Here is an 18,618-nt window from a genome sequence, read left to right as displayed (position 1 = left end):
GGATCATATTCATATTCTAAATATAAACGAAAATGTACCGTGCACAGAAAACATCAACTTTCAATTAAAGAATATTTATAATAAACTTGAAATCCGCAAAAAAATAGAACATGATCAAACAAGAAATGTAGAATGTGAGTGTAAAACACCCTCCCCGCTACCCGCCCCCTCTCTGTTAAATTTTACCGTTGCGGTCACCACACCCATCACCTTGATCTTGTTATATAAAAAAAAATAATTTAAAGAATCAATAGAAATAAAAAATCACAATTTTAAGATGATAATTATCTATTTGAATACGGAAAAAATTGATCCCCATTTGGGTATAATTGGATACAAAATCACAGGAGGGATTGTGTCTCAGCATAGGGGGACTGTGGCGGGACTTTATAGGTGTACGTGTAGAGGTGGAAGGGGGAGGGCTACATCAGTTGGAATAAATCGGTAACCCCGTCGAAAATCTTTAAAATCCATACTTCAATACTACATATAATACATACAACTACTCTTAATTAAACTTTTATTTTTTATGTTCGACTTTAAAATGGTATTATCATGTAAGCTAATTGCGATAGGATGTAAGTCCTGTCACATCATGTTAAGAAAATTAGCTTTTTAAAATGATGAAAAATATCAAGTAAATAAAGCCACGTGTATTACCTTCACTATCGATTCAAACTTTCAACATTGTTTAGGAAACAATAAGCTGAGATTGTATCGAAGAAATACTAAGTTATCGGTAGTTATATAGGAAAAAATCAATAAAATTAGCCATTTTACATAAAAATTACCTGTAAAATCTTATATAGCGCGATCTAAAATTGCACGTTTGTATCATTAGTTAACAGTCATAATACACTTTGAGCATAAAATACAGACTTTGGACCGAAAACTCAGAAAACAGAACAGAATAATCTGAAATAATAAAAATAAACGGCAGCAATTTAAATATATGGAGTAACACTTTAGGAGTATAGCATCAGAACAAAGAAATATTTGATAAACGAACAACATCTACTTAACCATTCCATGTTCTACCCTACTGTCCCGTACGATTGGGTACATAAAATATTATCAAAAAGTTGTCCCTCTTTAAAAACGAATGCCATTTGTAAAGAAATAAAAATAAACAATTGCTGAAAACTACGTTCCATCTAGTTATGTGAAATTTCAGCACTGAGACATTATTGCAAATGCATCATAACAAAGATTTATAACAGTTCTTTGAAAAATATTGTAGCTTTTAAAGGCGTTGAACTGCCCGAAAGTGTGGATCGTTTATGCAATCCTATGTACAGTAGTCCTTTTCTGGAATTCAATGCATATGTCAGTAATTTAATGACGTTATGTTATAATACTTTCATAATTAAAAAAAGTATATAAAAGAGGTAGAATGTAGGAAGTTCATGGCTGTGGCAACTGTCCCTTGACTACTGTATGTGTAAGTCAGGAGGGAGCGTCAAGGGTTTCTTCGTAGATAATTTCGGTAATTTATAACAATCATATATAAAAGTAGGCAATATACAACTTCAATAAATACTGGCATATCTATTAAACAATTACGGAAATTTCTTTCAAAATCTATTTAAAAGTAACATCTAAAAACAGTCAAAAACAAAAACCTCCACCAATACACAGACATGTTTCAAAGGCGTTGAGTCAAAGCCCCTATTTAAAAACAAACAATTGAATAGGATTTTATTACATTAAGACATCAATCTATCTCCAAATTTAAATTCCGACGGGCCTACAGTTGATTGGTAATGGCCGAAAATAGTTACAACTACGCAGCGCAGCGTGAACAAATAAGAATGAATAAAACAATATAAATTCAAGCAAGTTTGCTTTGCCACTAACTTAGATGCTTTTCCATTTTCATTAGTTATTCATCTATCAACTGTCTTTTCTTAAAGTATTGTTTCTTGTAGTTCTTTTCACCTCTATGATTCCCTTTCATTTATAGAAAATAGCGTATGTCCAAACGTTAAGACATCAGTTGATAAAAGTCACACAGTTTGTCTAAACGGGACCGAAAAAAAAATATTGATCATGTATCTTCTCTACTTATGATTCATTTTATCTTACATTTTACTTTCATCAGATATCCTCAGTTTTCTTAACAAGTTCTTGTTACAACCCAATTACAATTGTCAATCTTTTGCAGTTTTAGTGTTTCTCTGTATATGTTATTGGTGTATTCTCATGTATTTCTTCATGCAAAGCAGAAAAGAGTATTCATTGAATTCTGATGACCAGTTCGTCCCATTTGTACTCTTATTTTGTGTCTTCTGTCAACTGTAAAGAAAGATTTTAAGTGATAGAACTCTTCATACAAGTAGGTCAAAAATAAAAAATGGAAACTTCACGGGCCGCTCAACACGACAAAAATGAAAATATTGGACGTCCGGTTTGATTGAGCCCGACAGGTTTAAAGACGGTAGTGGAAATGTATGCTACCGTCCACGCTCTCTAGCCACAGGTTGGGCAGAACTCAACTTAGTATGTTTACATTAGGATTTTGAGGCTACAAGGGCAACAATACCGGGCCTGATATTTGTTGATACACCGCCTGAACAAATAAAATAATTCAGTCATTTAAGCTACTGCCACATACCAATTAAAGACTCGGAACGGACAAAAGCTGATATTACCTTTGATGACTTTGTGAGACAGTGAACTTTGAGGTAGGCATTTGTTTTTTTGTTTTTTTGTGGAAAGAATCCGTTTTACTGAGGCAAATATTTTATCTCAGAAATAAAAAATGATCCATTCATGTCACAGTTACGATTCAGAGAGGATCTTACATGACATATACTTGCCTGTAACTTAAATTGCAAGTTCTTTATCTCAACATTCGCTTGTAGAAGGCTGGTTTCTAGTTCTTGTCTGAAAACAAAATATTCTTCTAATCATGATAGTGTATATATTGTATACAATAATATAGAAGTAAAGTGCCTCTGAGAAAATTAGCCTAATTACAAAAGCTTTCAAATATTAATACACGTCTAGGTTTATATGTTTAATATCGGATATCATCAGCTGGACAAAACTATGCTTCGTGAGTGACATTTCATCTCAAGAAAGCATCCTAATATTAAAAGCTTTGTTTCCCACCTATATGGAGTATATTTGTTTGTTTCAGCTTAAGATTGAAATATCTTTCACGAGTGAACACCAGATGCATAGGTCACCTTTGGCATAGCCAAAGGTGAAAATGTAAAAAATGGCGTGCATGAGTGAAAGATATTTTAATCTAACATGAAAAAAAAACACATTTTCTTTTTATTTCATGTTTTGACTGAATTAACCCATTTTATCGTTTCTCATTAGTGTGAACATATCAGATATATTTCACTCTAATATTTCGATAATTCACTGAAAAACATGTAATAAAGAATAATTTGTCAATAACTTAGTTTAAACTTTATGTTGCAATAACTTCAATTTTATCAGGCAATCTGCAGAATCCATCTGTAACTCACATCTTTGCCCTCTTCAGTTAGTTGTTGTATGGCTGTCTTGCGTTGATTTTCAAGCTCTATCTGAATGTCAATATATTCCCTACAACAAAATACATACAACTGTTTAAAATGAGTGAAAGAAAAAGTATTACACAATGTTTTGCTTCAAAAGTCTTATGCTTATTACTTAGGTACAATAAAAGATCATCACGGTCAGGAAAGTCATTATATCATAATAGAAACATGTGATTTATTTAAACTTGTGTTTTTTTTTCTCGTATTGTCTGATCCATTGCAGCTGATTTCACTGTACGTTTACATTATTTGTCTTACTGTGCTGCTACCATATCAGCAAGAAAACCATCAAAAACGCAACCTCACCTAAACAAAACCCTAACACAATGTATATATATATATTGATATGTAGACTACAGTCATCACATAGACGAAGTTCTCGAGCTGTCTACGAGTTCAGAAAATCCGTATGACGCTCGTACGGGTCAACGATGTCCGTACGGACATGTATGGAAGCCGTACAAGTTTGCCAAAATTCTCGTACGGAGCTCGTAGCGTTCTTGTGACCAGGATAAAATTAAGAGCAATAACTCCAAAATCACTGAACCATAACCTTCCGACGATATACACAACTAGGCATGGCAATGGTTACTCCTGTAAGTTTGGTGGAATCACAACCAGTGGTATAGGAGTAGTAGCACAGAACAAAGAATTTGACAAATCAAGAGTCAATATTCCGCTGAATATCTTTAATTCAGTACATGAGGATAATATGAACAACTATGCTTCAAACTCATCACTCGTGAGGCTGGATTAAATTCAGCCTAATTGTATACAGCAAGTAGTGTACACACTGTAAAATATGACAAATGGCAAAATTTTATGAATCAAGGACCATAACTCTTTTGAAATATACCGAACTGCAACATGCCGACCATATCCAAAACTGGGCTTGATCGCTTTTGTGAAGTTTGGTGTAATTCCTTGAGGTGGTATCGGAGTAGTTTTCCGAAGAAGATAAAATACGACAAATCAATGGCCACAACTCCTCTGAAAATCATTAAACCGCAAGATGCCAATAAAATAACAATATAAATGCACAATGCAGCTTGGCGATGATCATTCCAGTCAGATTTGGTGAGAGTCCATCAATTAAGATAGAAGTGACCAAAACATCCTAAAATTTGATAAATCAAGGGTCATAAATCCGCTGAAAATCATCGAACCGAAAAAAATGCAGACGATATGCACAACTAAGCTTGGCAATGATCACTCTATGAAGTTTGATGTAATGTTGCCCAGTGGTGCCGGAGAAGTTGCGTGGACAAATTTGGTGACAGACGGACGAATTGACAGACAGACGGACTGTCCTCAAGGGCGGATCCAAGGAGGCGCACCCGGCGCACCACGGCCCCCTCTTAAAATCGCCGGAGCGTAGGTAAATTGTCTTTTGTTCTGGGTGAAAAAAGTGCAAAATACGCATTTTTTCTAGCTCGTTACGCTTTCATAGGTATTTGTCTTTTGTTCTGGTTGAAAAATATAAAATATGTATTTTTTCTCGCCCGCTACGCTCGCATAGGTAATTTGTCTTTTGTTCTTGGTAAAAAAAGATATAAAATATGCATTTTTCCTTGCTTGCTACGCTCGCACAATAAAAATCCAGCAAAGTTTGCATGAGTTCCGATAATGCTCTTTACCATTTGTACAAAATGCTAATAGCCCTTGGTAACCCCTCCAAATAAAAAAAAATCCTCAGAAATCCATTCGGGCTAAGAAATTCTATTCTGGCATACTTACGCAAGAATAATTCTGATAAATCTTGGAATAAAATTAGCATGTTATTTGGGTTGATTTTATCACAAAACCTGTTCTTTTAAAATACTTAATAAAGTTCCTCAGAACGCCCAGAATGCACCAGAAGGATTCATAAATTTTCAAAATTTTCAGGGGGAGCATGCCCACGGACACTCTAGTTGCGCGCCCCCCCCCCCCCCCCCAACACAAAATCCTGGATCCGCCCTTGACTACATGTGGGAGACATAAATATATATCACGTCTGTGTGCTCTTCTCTTTAACTTCATGCGCGCTCATTTCCTGTTTTTCTCTTCTAGCTTCGTGTTCTGTTTTAATTGGATTACATTTCACTCTGAAACAAAAAGAACGGCATCCTAAGCATACGAGTATTTATGAAATTGTGTATTTTGATTTTTTATCACGCCATTTGTTTTTTTGTTGTTGTTTTTTTTTTAAGAAATAACCGTACGCGTAGTACTATCGGAAGGTGAAAAAGATCAATGAGTCGTTGGTAAGTTTTAGAAAAAAAAAATTTCAAAATAAAAAAACAGGTCAACTATAACACACGTAGTGGGTAACAGAAGGCATGGCATCTAAAGCACAAACATGTTTATGTAAATTTACATTATAAGTAAGCCTCAAAACTATTAACGTATTTTCACATTCTCTTTGCATCAAGAAAAACAATTAATAATAGAATCTGGAAAGTAGATCCCTCGGAAGCACCGAGAACCCGACAAAATATGGAAGAAGACAGATATAAAAACAGTTCAACAGAACTGCCTATCATTGTGTCCTCCGCCTGTTCCATCGTACACAATGAAAGAGAAAATTGAAGCGTCCAACTGTAAAGCAGCGGAACACCGAACACACAGTATGTCTAAAAACAGTGGGATTATAACTTCTTTTAATATTTTTATATCTTTGCCAAATACAACTGAAAAATTGACATGACCCAAAACCTTGCGAAGGTTGTAAACAACATCCCAACAGAAATCAGGTTTTCATATCCCTTATCGCAGAAGTGTCTTTAAATTACTATTAAATGTTAAGCTAAATACGATAACATATTTACGCAATTTATTGTAGCGGTAGTCCTGCTGAAGAAATTAATTTGTATTATACTGATTACGTTCACTGAGATCACAACTTCACGATCCGGCAATCCAAAATTAAAATTTTGTCAACCTTTTATGTTGGCATTAATACCAAACGAACTTAGCTATGTGTTGTTCAAATACGTGTGATACTAGTATACTAGTAAATCATCTCGTAAGACCCTGCCCATTTGAAGATTTGCTAATTCAATAGTGTAACCTGTCGAATCATTTCAGTGTACGACATAATTCATAACACGGACATCTACAATCAATATGAACGTGTTATCTTCCTGATATAGGGTTAGTCGTGTTATCTTCTTAATATAGGGTTAGTCTGCATTGTGATGATAACGGATCCATTGAGTACATATAAATGACCTGATACGCATTTTATCAGTTTTAAAACGATAAAATCGCAAACTAAAAAAGTGTTTTCAGTACAAAATTAAAACAATCTTAATGAAACATTCTGAAATTAAACATTGCATATGACTAACCTCCAAGGCAAAAAAAGGTTGAATACTGTAACCCAGAAATTAGGCAAAGGTTGAGCTGTATCATGATGTTATGCTATCCTTCTGGAAACTTCTACTATGGATGTCGGTCTGAACAACATGTCAGTAAAAAATAATGATTATTCTAATAACGTTGATATCCAGTGAATGCAATTCAGCCTTATAATGGCGTAACCTTGATTTGGATGCTGAAACGAACTTCATGTAACATTTCTAATCACAAATCTTATCTTTTATTTTATGAAATAATTAAAATTCTGCTTTGGTTGTTACAAAATGATATTTTAATTATTACATACCGAATCAAATGTAACTCGTCACATTATATTTTTTCGAAAATCTTAAGAACTTCTTATCATTGATCTCATATTTGCAATAACTAAAACAAAATGAAGTAATTAATATTAACTAAAAATTCAAATATATATAATTGCATCCTAATTTAACTTAAACTGTAGTCCGCGTTTCATTTCTGAGCGTTTTACATACACAAAGACCTATTCTTTATTAGTGGGATAGAACTGATAAAAGTAGTGCAAAATTAAACTCTTTCAAACATTCTTCATCGGCGCACGGGAACAACAACTGAGAAACAAATCCGAAAGAACATGTCTCTTTTCAAAATGGCAGCCATTTCGAATTGGCTGACTGAAATAATTCCAAAATACAATTGACCTAAATTAATCAAATTACTCATATTTTTATAGCTTAAACTCACTTGTATGATTATTCTGGTGTCATTTTAGGGAGCCATTGCTGTATTTACATCATACTTATTAAACCACTCAATTTAAATTAGTTAAACCATCAACAAAATACGTTATCTGATAACACAAACTGTTAAAATTACGACGACCTTCATTTTCAAAAAGTCGATCAAACATATACATTCAGAGATTTTCGAATGGTACCAGCTATATCAGAAATCACCTGATATATCGTGGATTTTATAATTCTTTTTAGTGACCACCTGAAATAGGTTACATGTACACATATTGATGAAGTGCAATTGCTGAAATATTCATTATCATAAAACAAATCAAGTGATGTTTATTTATAAAATAACATTTCAAGATAAACCTAATAAAGATACTGTCATTTTCAAAATGGCCACCTAAATAAGTTTACAAATATACATTATTTATTATTGTAAGATATAGCTGTCAAAATACTCATTGCTGCAATAGAAATTATCTGATTTTTGTTGAAATAGTTTCCATTGAAAAATCACGCTAACAATATGTTTCAAGCGCTATTTCTTTTGTTTTAATAAGTATTGCGCCATTTTCAAAACGCATTCTTGAACTCAGCATAATGAACCCACATTTCATCCCCAGTAAAAAATACAGTTCCAAAACTTATTTTCATTACGGTTAAAACGGCCCAAATGTTCTTTTGCTACAGTCACCCTGGTTTGCTGTCAGCTATTTAGGCGCCCACTTAGCGATTACCTTTATCAAACCAAATACTGCGTGTGAAATCTGATGTGCCGATACTTTACCGATCCTGAACTGATTAGCTAACTCCTGCTATGTCACCCGGCAATCCTTGTTGACCAAAACCTCAACATAAACCATTGTAGGGATCACTGCCGGAGCGGGCCTCCTTGGCCTAGGCTTTCCCTCAAGCTTGTCCTGTACTCCCTAAACTTTGAAATCCAGCTATAAAAGGTTTAATGTGATATGCAGGCTTTAAGAAACGTTTTCTGCAATCTTTGAAACCTTTGGCAAGGATTTTCACCCTATAAAATCAGGATTTTTTTTATTACAAACCTCTGTTCATCGGGTTTAGAGTACATGGTAGCTCTAACACCTACTTTGTTCAAATGCTCAAAACTTCATGTGTAAATACTTCACAATACAAATAGTCTAATCTATTGTAGCTCGGATGGGTAGGGTATTTTATCCCATAAATTTTGGTAGGAACGTCAAACTTTGGAATAAACTGTACCAGAAAAATTTGTAAATGCTTTAAAACAAATACAGTCATAGTTTAAAAGTTAATATTTAAAATTCAGTACTGTAACAGCCGTAAGATATCATTTGTAATCGATAATAGATTCAAAGAGAGAGAATTCGCATTTTTCATATACCAGTTTAATTGAAATGTGTATAATTTTTGTTTGACAAACGGTACAAAGCGACACCCGACTTCGAACGATCCTAAAATGAACAAATTTATAACCTGTACCTTATTTCTGGATTACGAAATCAAAAAAAAAAATAGAGGACTTACAAAAACTGACTGACTGACTGACTACAATAATACTAAGATAATTAATTAAATGTTTGATTAATTTATAAATTCAGTCTGTTAAAAGTCTGCTTACCTATTCTTATACTTAGCAGCAACTTTAAGTGATCTGATGTCTGTGTGGTTCGTAAACTTGTTATGAAAACTTAAACATTCTTTACAAAGAAAGTGTCCAAGAAGTCCGCATTCACTACAAAAATATGTTGCATATACTCCACGCTTTCGAGGATTTGTGAAGCAATTAGCACAAGGATCTTTAATTTTTTCATTAGTGTCCCCAGCAAAGGATTCCGCTGCAAATGATTCTAAATCTTCCCCACCACTTGCATCACATAAACTTGAGACGTCCTCTGTAGATGCACCTCTCACGCTTAATTCCGCCTGGGAACCTGCATATTTATAGTCACGTATTAGTTGATTAACGCCGCGTCCAGTGTTATATTCCATGTTTATAAAAGGAAAACGAATGTGTATGTATATTGCTCTTCATATATGCCCCACGTATATTTGAATAATCAAGTGTGAACTATAACAACAATGATATTTTCTTCTTTGTCATTTACTAAAAGTCTCAGTATAATTGATTATTAATGTTTTTGCAGTCAAATATTTAAAGTAAGTTAAACGATAGTTAGTGTAAAATCACAAATTCTAACTTAAACTTTTATAAGTTTGTATTCCTTTGATATAATATAAATAGTAATTTAAATTCTGTTTGATTACTTAAGTTGAAATTTTGTAACAAGTCCTTTATCATCAGTCTAGTGGCTTGTCTTTTAGTGCAACATCAACAGTCACACGAGTAATGAATGTATCCCTGTAAACGTTTCAAACATGTGAAAAAAGCACTATATAGTGAATATATCATATTTAAGCCAACGCATTAACAGCTTCCTCACTGTAGTAACTGTCAAATTATCACATTATTAGTTACACAGTAATATCATAAAATGTAAGTAAAACTGATCTAATAATCAAGGAATATAAAGTGTTAACCAACGCGAAATCAAGGACATTAAAAATATTACACAATACACAAGATAGTATTACTCGATATGAATGAAGGCATGAACCTGTTACTTACATGTACACGCTCAAATATATATTCAAATTGATATAATTGTTTTGTGCACAGCTAATATTAAAAGTCTGACTTATCAAAAACACAAAAATACAGAAATAAATACAGCGTCCGCTTCGAGTGCGGGAGGTCGTGGGTTCGATCCCCGGCCGCGTCATACCAAAGACGTGAAAAATGGTACCAGTAGCTCCCTTGCTTGGCGCTCAGCATTAAAAGGGAAACTGGCCTCTTCTCTCATACCCTCGTGGCGATGGATTCCGGAATGAGGTGTCGAAAGTGATTAATATAAGTTGTAGAACTTCCTTCACAATAGACCTAAAATAAATTATGTATAAGCTAAAAATACAGATCCAGCAATTTAGATCAATTTCAAAATAATTAGAACTTTAAAGAAAAAACAGAGAACTTTTTAAATAGCGATTTTAAACAATATCGTGAACTGAAAAGTTATCTTTCGATGGACAATACAAAATTGCGCCGTATTCGTGGTATTTTTGCTAAAATTTATAAAATATATACATGTATCTTTTATTGATCTTTTCTCACCATATTTATAGAATACATGTATCATATCGCTTTACTTGTTGTTTTCATCTCCCACTACGCGGATACAAAACAGTGCACTTTCAAGTTGCACGCCGTTGTCAATAATCACTAGCACATTTGAAACATTTAATAGGCCAATGTAAAATTATGTTCTCATTTTCTCGTCATAAAACATGTTGTTTTTTTTTTTTTTTTTTTTTTTTTTTTTTTTGTTTTTTTTTTTTGTTTTTGTTTTTTTTGTTTTTGTTTTTTTTTTTTTTCAAATAAACTTCGTAAAATAAAACAAATTGATATTTTCCAATTTATATATATAACGATATTCATTTTAAAAAGGACTTTCATTTCTTTTTCACAGAAAACGGTAGATAAGCATAGAAGTATATCGACGGTTATCAAGGAGTTTAAAATAGGTGTATATTTTTAAGCTAATACCTTGAAATTTACTGCACACTTATGACACTAAAGTTGGTGAGCAGTTAGTTTGTACATTTAAACAGGACTATGTTTTGAAAATTACTGTAACATGATAATCCAAAATGTAATAGATCGGCTTTGCGTGAATGCGTGAATTTAGAGTTGCTCTAATGCGCATTGAAAATTGACGGTTTGACAGTTTGTCTACTGGTACCTTTTTATAACATATGTGTATTAAATGCTAATTAACTCCTACCATTGTAGTCGTGTGTCTGCAGGAATCGATTACGTTGTAGTGCAATAATTTCAAAAGTTAGTTAATGGAAATCTTAACACAGCAATTAGCATTTATTATTCAGTTTTAATTATGCAAGTAGTGTTGTAGATAATTCAAAGTTTGACATTTCTTTTTTGGACAACTATATCCCACTAGGTATCCCTTCATATTCTGATCAGTGTCTTATATCTGTATTCAAAAGCTGTTTGCTAAAATAAATAGGCGCCGCTGATTGGAATGTGATATGATGGCGATGCGTATTAGTTTATGGATGCGCTGTTTGGTGAAGCATTTCCTACTAACTAATAAAATTATATATGTAGTATATATGTGATATAAATGTTCTCAGGAATGTGATATTTTAGTATTATCTGTTATTGTAGAACGACTACGTACGTGTTATGTTTGTCTTCATTTGATGATTTTATAATGTATATGCATGTGGGTGAGACTATAATAAAGAATAAAATTTTAAACACAAAATATCAGTGATTATTACCAATCAAGGAAGGATGGTCTTCAACTTTCCCATATCCTTATAACTATATAATTACCGTTCGGTATCTACAGCAATCTTACTGCGGCTTTATGTGAATACGCTCGGGCCAACTATTCAATTGACTGTTATAGTCAATAAGAATTTGATATGTATGGAAATAAGAGTTACAGAACGGGTTTCATGTAGAAGTAAATATGGTCAGGTATGCCTTTATAATACGTTTGATAGCACTAGATATCCTTAGGACGGCTAGCTTATTGTTATACAATCTCGGCAGATGACGTAAGATGACCTTCAGCTTTTCCCGGAAGTGAAGAAAAGGAAAGAGAACACAGGCTAAACTTGAGAACGAAAGTCGCTTTTTCACTGTTTGCCTTGTTCTTGGTGCTTCCGAGGGATCTACTTTCCAGATTTTATTTACTTAACAACAGCAGATGTTAATTACTGTGTGGCGGCCATATAAAGTCGACCCGAGTTCATCTCAGTGTTGTTATATTTTCTGGTATTTCGGGATCATTGATTTCAACTCTTTTAAATTTGAAGATTGAATACTGCTTAAGCCAGTGCTAGGGGGCGTAGGCAGTGTTACGCTTTCCATTAATACTCATGAACAGACTCAGTCAAACCGAGTCTGCAATTCTCACTGTTTGCCTTGTTTTCGGTGCTACTTTCCAGATTTTATTTACATTGGTCGATTGCCAGGGTTCTCGCGCAGTCGTCAACCCGTATACTCGTGGACTTCATTTTTTTTTCTGCTAATGAAGAGTCAATTTTCAGCACTTTCTAACAATCTGAAAATACCTGGGCTTTAGCACGACATATCAGATTTTCATCTATGAAAAATATTTGCGCACGGAATAAACACAGAGCCCACAAGGGTCCGTTTTAAACGGAGCAAGGTTATACGGAGATATTTGGAACTTTGTTAAATCGTTCAAAAGGTCAGTTTGATGTTGTCTTTCTTCTTGTCGTTCGCGATTTGATGTTGTCTGAAAGCATATGCCTAGGATGCCAGATATTTCCGTATTTGAGAGCTGCAGACCTTGACATTTCAGGAATATTTTCAAAATGAATTTCGTATAATAACTGTTGATTCTACGGAAGCATAAAAAGGCCATCAGACGCTAGTACGTTTTATTACGTTACGTCCGCGCAAAGGATATAGAATTATTTTAACACCTTGCTAGGATGCTTTTCAATCTGACTAAAGTACTTGATCTTCTAAACGAAGATCTGAGAATCGTCTTCTGTATATTTTGGATTTCCAATATTGCTATTTTTATTTTCGCAAATCTATTGTTATTTGAATCAGACGACTTGTTCGAAAGTCAAAAAGTAAAAAAAAAATGTGAGGTCAGTCCAATGTTCGAACTCGGGACCCCACGCTTACAGAGTAAGTGCCCTACCGACTGAGTTAACCGGCTAACTGACACTTTGCGTCATAAGCATTGTAAATATGAAAAACCCAGGCTAAATATATTCTTACAAAATGTTGTAAGCCTTTGGATTGGCTAGCGGAGGGTCGTCAGCGCGAGGCTATCAGTAGCTTGTCTTCAGATCCTAAGCGTAGCGTAATAGGAGATGTACTTTAGTCAGATTGGGATGCTTTTCAACGAAACAACATGAGCGAGATTCTTTTAAACTTAAAAGTGAATGGTGAATTTAAATAGATTGCACTAGAAATTGACACGTTCACATCTGATAAAAGACGTGACGTGCATCAAGAAACCCACGTGACACGTATGTATGTTTGGCACTATGCCTTCCAGAAGAATGTTTCCATTTTACGTTTGAGTGTTAAGTGCAAAATACAGAAGAGATTCAAAATCCAGAATTTCCCTGTTATTTTCAAGCATGATGTTAAGCACTGTGCAGCGGCCTTACTTTGTTATCACATCTAAAACACTGTTCGTAACCTCCGGCATCCTCGGCATTTTATCAGTCGACCACTGCGACACCTTAAAGTAGGAAGAATTACTGGATAAAGTACACTGACTAGTAAATCCGCATGTATAAAATGTTGTTAGTTCGATCTTTTAATTACCAAAGAGACCAATTTAAAAAAATAAAAGTAGAAATGCGAACTTTCAAATGCTTATAGTCAGTTTAATTACATTGATGCTAAATGTAATCACCAACGAAAAATGTAACCAAAAAAAACAAAACACTGCGATATTTTAAGTAACACATGGTGACGAAGAACTAGTAACAAGTACTCATTGAAAGTAAAAAATTGCACAAAAAGAAATGTTGGTTTTGATTTTATGTGGCACCTAAAGGCCTGTAACGCCTTTGTGTATAATGTGGCTGCTACATTTTTTGTTATGAATACAAAATATGTCTACATTTTGTCGATTTTTTCAATAACTGTTTTCTCAAATATTTTTGAAAGGTCTGAATATTGGTTAACATAGTAGAAAATATTATTGACTTCATAGTTTAAGATTGCCCCCGCCCCCACCTTTTATTGCTCTAACTGTATAGTTATGCATAAATATATTTTGATAGTTGCTTTATCTGTTTTAACATGAAAATAAAAGTCTTATGAAGCTTTAAGAAAAAATTGTGTTAAAGCCCAGTACATACTCAACAACACGATGCGAGTCATACCAGTGACCCAAAACTTAGTATAAGATATGATGATAACGTATTTAGGCCATTTATGCTTAGACTGTGCTAATGAAATATTAAAGCTTTTCATGTAATGCGTACTTTGATGGATAATAACCGACCTGCATTATCCAAATACCATTAATTAGTTTTATTTTTTAAATAGTCCACCCTGTGATATAACTTGAGAAATTTATACATGGTAGTCTGGTGATCATCCATAATGAGATACAGCTTACATTTATGTACCATAATCAATATTGCACTAACCAAGAAAGTCTACGGCATACTTATATACCCAATGTAAATACCGCTCACCGGGCTGTTGATTATATTCATGAGCAAAGGATCTTTATATACTATTGAAAATAAAACATAGCATTTTCCCTGCAAAAGTGTAATGGTATATTAAAATATGCATAACTAAAATACATGTATATAAACGTTACCCAGTATTCACCATCTATACAAAATATTGTAGCGAAACTGAAGAATAACAGAACAGATGTTTGCTGTAAGTTTACCATATCATTGTTGCAGAGACCAAATATTAGTTTTTTAACATTACATTGTGTAATAAGGTTTACAAAATCTGACTTTTTTCATGGTTTCACTAATAAAGGATTTAACGTCACACCGACAAAGTTAAAGGTCATGTGGCGTCGACTTCCCAGTGTTTAATGCTGTAGGAAGACCCTACATGCCCCGGACTTTATTTAATCACGGGCGGGCACCTGGGTAGGAACACCGACATTCGGGTGGCTTCCTCACATGAAAAATTGAACGCTTCAAGAGTTCAGTTGAACGTTGCAACAGTTCTAGTTTTGATGCTGAAACTAGTTCTTTTTCATTCTGATTGTAAAAATTTAACAGTAATTTGTGTGATTCTAGTCAAAGTAAGACTGTTTGCCTTAAGAAGTCTTGTTATACTCATTCTAGTCAATATAATCTGGAAAGTAGATCCCTCGGAAGCACCGAGTCAAACCATTCATAGTAATATATATGTCTTGAAAACATCACAGTGCAAGATAAGGTCATCTGAAAAAAATGTATAGTCAAAGCAAGACTGAAGTATTAAGAACACTTGTTATACACCTTTTATTCAAAATATCCAGTGATTTGTTTCTTGAAAATGTCTCTCTGCATAAAGCAAGATTATTCTTGATCACCACAGGATGTTGGAAGCTAAAACATATCATATGATCATGTATATTGTTCATTATCTCGTGACAAACTGGTGAAAATAGCTTTTGTTAATGCTTATGGATTCTAAAAGGATTCTGCTTCAGTATTTTATCTATCATAAAATTCCCAAAATAATTCATGTTTTATATTTTCTTATGTTACTGTAGTTCTTCTGCTAAAACATGCCTATTGGCATCTATTTAATTTTTTTTCCAACTGCTTTCGGAAATCAGTCTATTCAGTCAACATGTATCGAGTTGTTTAATAACGCATAATATTTTCATATAAAAACTTTTAACGATTCGTTCAATTCTCGAACCCGATGACAGACAGTTTGCAAATTCATACTTCAACAATATGGAATTGAAAAGAACACTTGTTCTCTGTGATAAAAATGTCCACAATAGCTCATGTTTCAGCCGTGGTCAGCTCAAGAGACTAAGTATTATAAAAGCATTATTCTGGTCTTCTAGTTATATGATTCAGAATGCACAACAATTATTGTTAGTATCCAAATCCTACCGAACTCTTGTAGGAATACTTGAAAATCAAACAGTAACAAGGGATCGAAACAATTTTCTGCCAGCTTGAAATTACCATATTCATGATAATATATTTTTTACTGATTTCAATAGCTATCAAAGTACATTATTAATCGTCAGTACAATCTTCTCAAATGACGTACTTAGAAGCGGATCTGAGATATAAACAAAAGTAAAAGAGGGCCAAGAAAATATATAACTTCATTATCCACTTGTAAACAATGCCGTCTGTCGCCATTTTGAGGCTCTTTCGGTATGACCGAATGTACCAGGAATCATGTCGACATGACTTCCTTGAAAGGAACAAGCGTTGTCAGCTGTTCTGTCAAATACAGATATACGAATGATTCGAACTTTACTGGACAGCATTTTAATGCAAAGACAAAACAAATGATGACAAACAGAACGCTCGTCTTAAACACCATCTGTTACCGTCGCAGTGAACAACTTTTCATGGTATCTAATAAACAGTCAAGGTCTTGTACACTTACGACTCATAACGCCCTCTTCATGAAATAAGCAGTAATAAGCGATTTAGGACTATTTTAAAGCAATTACAAAATCTGTCGGAAATTCCGAATGGCTAATGATTCGAGACGACGACGGCCTGACCTAGACTACCTGTTTCCTTATGTTACATGTTTAAAATGAAATACATCAGTTTCTAATGATAAGCATTTGGGCCTTTACACGAATCCAATACTCCAGTTGCGATGTTGAAATTCATTTATTAATTTATTTTCAAGTTATAACTTAAAAATTATAATAATCTTTCGCGTATTAACTCATTTATTAGATATATGTTTTAACTGAATAGGATTTGGTTTAAACATATTTATTTATCAAGATATATATAACACATAACATCCATACGTGTAACATACATATAATACAAATATCAAGACAAGTGGATTGAACTGAAAGCTTCTGGAGCTTACATGATAGGTTTTGACTCCCAATGCAATGTTCGTTGATCGCGACCGTTGATATTGAATAGGACAAGTATATGCGCGCTGGGGAAAATATTTCATAATGGACCTGTGAATTCTTTACTTGTGGGTGAAACAGGTCTCATTAACTGTTGTTGAACTTTTAGTAGTTCAACAGCCATCCTTGTTTAAGAGCAACATTTAAACAAGAGCTGTCCGTAAGACAGCCAAGCTCGACTATTCGAAATATTGTCCCAGAAGCAGGAAAATATCACCATAAAAAGCTAAATATCAAAAGAGTTTTAAGTTCAAAAGGGGGAATAATTTGACCAAAATGCATATCAGTTATGGGACTTGCTGCTATCAACTAGTTTTATAACCCCGAAGGCACATGTGAAGTTTCAATTCAATATCTGCATTAGTTTTGGAGATAGAAACTTGCATGTAAAACTTTAACCAGAATTTTCAAAGTCCAAAAGGGGGCATAATTTGCCCAAAATACATGCCAGAGTTATGGGACTTGATCCAGTGAGGTTAGTAATTGATCTAGAAAAAAAAAATAAGTTTCAAATCTATATGCCTTTTAGTAATAGCTGTTGTACTTGCACGCAAAACTTTAACCAGAATTTGCTAAGTCCAAAAGGGGACATAATTTGGCCAAAATGAAGGTCAGAGTTATTGGACTTGCTGCTATCAACTAGTTTTATAACCCCGAAGTCACATGTGAAGTTTCAATCAATATCTGCATTAATTCTGGAGATAATAACTTGCATGTAAAACTTTAACCAAAATTTTCGTAGTCTAAAAGGGGGCATAATTTGCTCAAAAAACATGTCAGAGTTATGGGACTTGACCTAGTGAGGTTGGTAATTGATCTAGAAAAAGAAAAAATAAGTTTCAAATCTATATGCCTTTTAGAAATTGCTGTATATACTTGCACGCAAAACTTTAACCAGAATTTTCTAAGTCCAAAAGGGGGAATAATTTGGCTAAAATGAAAGTCAGAGTTATGGAACTTGCTGCTATCAACTAGTTTAATAACCCAGGAGACACATGTGAAGTTTCAAATCAATATCTGCATTAGTTTTGGAGATAGTAACTTGCATGTAAAACTTTAATTAAAATTTTCTAAGTCCAAAAGGGGGCATAATTTGCTCAAAATACATGTCAGAGTTATGGGACTTGACCCAGAGAGGTTGGTAATTGACCTAGAAAAAGAAAAAATAAGTTTCAAAACTATATGCCTTTAATTGATGGCTGTATGTACTTGCATGCAAAAACTTAACCAAGGTGTGACGCCGACGCCAACGCCGACGCCAGGGTGAGTAGAATAGCTAGACTATTCTTCGAATAGTCGAGCTAAAAACACGTTTTTTTTTTCATCCTCAAGTAATAA

At 33.9% G+C, this 18,618-nt stretch overlaps 1 protein-coding gene across 1 annotated transcript; it reads right to left on the bottom strand.

Annotated features, from left to right (window-relative positions):
* Nucleotides 1–506: 506 nt before the first annotated feature.
* LOC123557030 (uncharacterized) lies at nucleotides 507–10,996 on the bottom strand. The gene is made up of 6 exons (XM_053543350.1): nucleotides 10,767–10,996; nucleotides 9,216–9,956; nucleotides 5,531–5,623; nucleotides 3,483–3,561; nucleotides 2,820–2,886; nucleotides 507–2,295 (listed from the first exon to the last, which is right to left on the bottom strand). The coding sequence occupies exons 2-5, from the start codon at nucleotides 9,584–9,586 to the stop codon at nucleotides 2,848–2,850; spliced, it is 582 nt and encodes a 193-aa protein (XP_053399325.1). The 5' UTR covers nucleotides 9,587–9,956; nucleotides 10,767–10,996; the 3' UTR covers nucleotides 507–2,295; nucleotides 2,820–2,847.
* Between the last annotated feature and the right edge of the window lie 7,622 nt (nucleotides 10,997–18,618).

Source organism: Mercenaria mercenaria, chromosome 5 (assembly GCF_021730395.1).
Source record: "Mercenaria mercenaria strain notata chromosome 5, MADL_Memer_1, whole genome shotgun sequence".
Taxonomy (NCBI): domain Eukaryota; kingdom Metazoa; phylum Mollusca; class Bivalvia; order Venerida; family Veneridae; genus Mercenaria; species Mercenaria mercenaria.
Note: the sequence above shows the minus strand (reverse complement) of the source record. Positions and strands in the feature narration are given on the sequence as shown.

What these genes read in the sequence shown, in the direction of transcription:
- LOC123557030 (XM_053543350.1), bottom strand. Translation starts at nt 9,586, where the DNA reads ATGGAATATAACACTGGACGCGGCGTTAATCAACTAATACGTGACTAT. An exon ending in AAAGAGAAGAGCACACAGAC is followed by an intron (nt 3,562 to 5,530) that starts GTGATATATATT and finishes ATTTTGTTGTAG; the next exon opens with GGAATATATTGACATTCAGA. An exon ending in TAACTGAAGAGGGCAAAGAT is followed by an intron (nt 2,887 to 3,482) that starts GTGAGTTACAGA and finishes TTTTGTTTTCAG; the next exon opens with ACAAGAACTAGAAACCAGCC.